At 43.1% G+C, this 4,355-nt stretch overlaps 1 protein-coding gene across 1 annotated transcript in view; it reads right to left on the minus strand.

Moving 5' to 3' along the window:
* Positions 1 to 322: 322 nt before the first annotated feature.
* The window catches only part of LOC148345878 (rho guanine nucleotide exchange factor 18-like), a 67,869-nt gene continuing 63,836 nt past the window's right edge, over positions 323 to 4,355 (minus strand). Inside the window, exon 19 of the mRNA XM_088325768.1 lies at positions 323 to 574. Coding sequence (XP_088181894.1) covers positions 521 to 574 — 54 coding nt within the window. The 3' untranslated portion in view covers positions 323 to 520. The remainder of the gene's footprint in view (positions 575 to 4,355) is intronic.

Here is a 4,355-nt window from a genome sequence, read left to right on the forward strand (position 1 = left end):
GGTCAGGTGCAGATTATAGGTGTAGTGTAAAACACGTGCTAAAGAGCTGGAAAACGGCACCTGATTGAAGAAATTAAAAAAAGTTCAATGACAGCATAATTAAGAACACAAGCAACTAAATTATCCAGACTACGAGTTTGACATCTGTACAAACCATTTTTGAAAAACAAAAAGAAACTCTGTCAAGAGTCACCAGTATTTACACTGTGCAAACCAACCATCAAGCACTCTGGCCGCACCTGGCAGTCCTGTCTTAAAAATCGCCGGCTGGAGTCTTTGGATCCTGGGTTAAAGAAGGCCGAAGTTTCCGCCCGTCATTTTTGTTTGCATTTAAGAAAGACCGCTGGGTGGCTTAGCCTCCGCATAGTCTAGAAGAAGATGACGTCTTCCTTGTTAAGGTCTTCGGGGTGAATGTTGACGAGCACGCAGGGATTGGGCCCGAGACCTTGGGGGTGTTGCGGTGCCGTGATGGCGGTGGGTTGCACAGGGGACTTGTGGAAAGTTGCCGCCTGACTGCTGGTTAGAACTGAGGATTTTGAATCAAGTCCGAAAACATCCAAAGGGCTTTGATAATCTAATGAAAGGGACAATAAGTTAGTGTCATGGTACAAACAAACGTACTTTACAGTAGGGCTGCAACGACTAGTCGATGTTGTGGACACAAATAGATATTAAAACGTTGACAATGAGTAGTCCAACAGAGTGAGGCATCTTCATGAATATAATCTTTGCTCACAGTTGATCATGTGCAGGGTTGGGAGGATTACTTTAAAAATGTAATCTGATACAGTTACTTGTTGCCTTTTTAAAAATGTAATCAGTAATCCTAATACAGTGAAAGTCTGTGAGCTAGTGTCGCAACTTTTTTATTGTTATTTTTTGGCGCCTTCATTGGAGTGCATTTACTCACCGACTGAGAATCAGAGAGCAAGATAACGAATTGAAATCCAGTACTTACTTTAAATATTTTGAAGTATTTTTTGGGCCACCTTTATGTTGTTTTAGGGGGAGGCGCCCCTAATCAAAGCCCTGCAGACTGCCTGGCTGGGTGTGCGCAGGAAAGAACGAGAACGAGAGAGAGATATGCATAGTTTAGGCAGCACGACGAAGGAGCAGGACATAAATGCTTAGTGAGAGAAAGAACACAGAGCAGGTTCACCGGTCAAAATACAGTATGAACGACGCTATGATATGAATTGGCCGATCGGCATCATATATCTCAAGCCAAGAAGTGCTGGTCAGTCAGCTGCTCCTAGCTCCCACTCATCGGCCGATTGAAATACTGCCCGAGTTTTTTTCCAGAGACTTTCTCCGTTGGTGCGGTAAGCATTGGTTTTCCTGAGATTTTCATTTTTTCAAATTGAATCTTGGCTGCCCGAAAGGTTCCTCGTGGTGGAAGAAGGGTGTTTTTTTTCAATTACCGTATTTTCCGCACTATGAGGCGCACCGGATTATAGGGCGCACCCCGAAAAAATTGTTTTTGGTCCTATTTTTGACATACATAAAACGCACCGGATTATAAGGCAACGTGGACAAAACAGTCAGATAGTTCAGTCAAACTTATTACCCCCTTAACATTCCGAAAGCTTGCAAAGACGCAAATGCGTGTCGAGAACACGTGCGGATGCGGTGTCCGTACGATGTCACTCAAATGCATTGTTCCATCATTCGGAAGGTTAAAGTCTTGGGATTCAAGAAATGCCAACCATTCCTTAGTTTCTATTTTCTTTTTCGCTCACAACTTTACTGTATATATGACAATAAACACTTGGAATTGAGTTTAATTTAAAAATGGACACTCCATTCCATCCATTATCTGCACCGCTTATCACAGAAACATCGAGTTCAGTCTGAAACAAGATACAGGGATAATATATATAGCCTAAGTAGCTCACCAAAGTCGTTGTGTTCATAATAATGTGCAGCCGTGGTTCTCTTATATCCGTGAGTTTAGTAAATCCAGGAGAATAAAATATTTACAAATACAAAATAGTAAAAAAATGCTTTCTGTATGCCGTCAGCCACGTGCTATACGCATTCATATTTTTCGGCCAATTGCAGGCTTTGTTTTGCCGTTCAAGCCAATGCCAGCCTGTAAATGATAAAAAGGATCCTCCCCTTGACCTCCGAATAACTTTAGCCAATAGTGATCCATTCAAATGATGATTGACACATTGGTTAGCCAATGAAACGCCGGTAAATAAATCCCAGCATACACCGCGGACGACTTGGCGTTCGGGGGAAAATCTAGTCGGCGGCTGCAAGTTAGTTGCAAGACTTTGCGAATTAATATTGATCCATAAATAAGGCGCACTGTATTATAAGGCGCATGGTCAGCTTTTGAAAAAAATAAAGGCTTTTAGGTGCGCCTTATATTGCGGAAAATACGGTAAATGTTTTTCACCTAGCAAAGTAGAGAACCAGCGTTAACTGAAGTGCGAAGTAGCAAGGGGTCTCTACTATAATATTGAAGTCATGTAATTTAATTACTTTTGGAAAACTGTAAAACAATATGTGCTAAAAAAAAATAATAAAGAAACAATAAAAATAAAAGAATGCATTTTGTTCAAGATAGATGAAAAATGTATTATTGAAACAAAAAAAATCAGAGGAAACCAAGTTTAGGTAAATGCTAGTCGTCCTCCAAAAAATGCTCCAATTTTATGTAGTATAGTTAATTAAGCAAAAGCAATATACTTATATATCTTTCAAATCGCAGACAAGATATGTTAGTAGGTTTTAGTTTACATTAAGAAGACATTAAAACCCAATATCATTTTCAACACCACCATATTTGTTTTACTTTTTTGAAGTGTGGATCACAAACCTCTTGAAATTATTCAGATTTACTAGGTTAATAATTCTCACGACATAACAATACAGTGATCAAAATAGGGGATTTGGAACAACTATTAACAACAAATTCTCTCTCTCTCTCTCTCTCATATATATATATATATATATATATATATATATATATATATATATATATATGCTTGGGGTTGTCCATCGATTCGATGATGACCATCTTCTTTTATTTGTGAGTCTGCTGATGTTTGAACAGTCCGATCCTGGATCCACAGATGCGGTTACAGACAGCATGTGAAGGGGGTGCTGGGGGGAGCAGGGGTGGCCTGGCGAGCATGTCTCTTTGCACACTTTGCTGCACGGTGTTGCATGCGCTCTTCATGTAATCCACTCCCTGTGAGCAGTGGGAGCGCCAGAGGTCTCGGCAGGAAGCAAGTTCCTCCAGTGAGGAGAGGTTTATCCGACATCTCTTTAGGATGTTCTTCATTTGGTCTTTGAACCGCTTCTTCTGCCCACCAGCACTGCGTTGGCCTAGATGTAACTGACCATAGAGGATACGGCGTGGCAGTCTGTGGCTGGGCATTCGAACAACATGCCCCAGCCACCCGAGTTGGCGTTGGGCCATAATGGACTCCATGCTGCAGCTGCCTGCCCTCTCCAACACCTCTGTGTGCGGCACTCTGTCCCTCCATGTGATGCCAAGGATCTTCTGAAGACATCTTACATGGAAGGTCTCCAGGCTCTTCAGATGTCGGCTGTAGATAGTCCATGCCTCACATCCATACAGTAATGTAGTGATGCATACAGCTCTGTAGACCAGCATTTTGGTGTGGAGTCTAAGGTTGTCGTTTTGAAAGACCCTTCTCCTTAGTCGACTGAAAGATGCTGATGCTTGCTTGAGACAGCTCTGGATCTCATCATCCAATGAGCAGGTGTCAGACACTATGCTCCCCAGATATTTGAAGGTGGGCACCATGAGCAGGTGTTCCCCTGCTGCTGTGAGGATTATTGGGTTTGGTGGGAGGTCAGCACTGGACTGACAGAGTACCTCTGTCTTCTGGGTGTTGATCGTCAGTCCCATTCTGGTGGATGCAGTTACAGCTGCCGAGAGAATGTTTTGCAGAGCCTCTGGTGTATGGGCAACCAGGGCACAGTCATCAGCGTACTGTAGCTCAATGATGGTCTCTGAGGTCAGCTTGGTAGTTGCCTGTAGCCTCCTGATGTTAAACAGGTTACCATCAACCCTGAAGTTGATGGTAACTCCAGCCTGCTTCTCCATCCTTCTACATAGCAGTGTTGTAACGCAGACAAGGAAGATGTTGAAGAGAACTGGAGCCAGGTCACAGCCTTGCCTCACTCCAGTTTCCACGCCAAAGGGCTCTGAGCTGTGTCTTCCAACTACCACTCTGGCCGTCATCCCTGAATGGAACTGTGCAAGAATGGAGAGAAACTTGGGTGGACACCCAAATCTCTTCAGGACTTGCCACAGTAGGTCCCTGTTCACTGTGTCAAATGCCTTTGAGAGATCGACAAAGGCGATGAACAAG

This window comes from Urocampus carinirostris, unplaced genomic scaffold (genome assembly GCF_059441175.1).
Source record: "Urocampus carinirostris isolate Australia breed hairy pipefish unplaced genomic scaffold, RoL_Ucar_1.0 HiC_scaffold_21, whole genome shotgun sequence".
NCBI classification, from domain to species: domain Eukaryota; kingdom Metazoa; phylum Chordata; class Actinopteri; order Syngnathiformes; family Syngnathidae; genus Urocampus; species Urocampus carinirostris.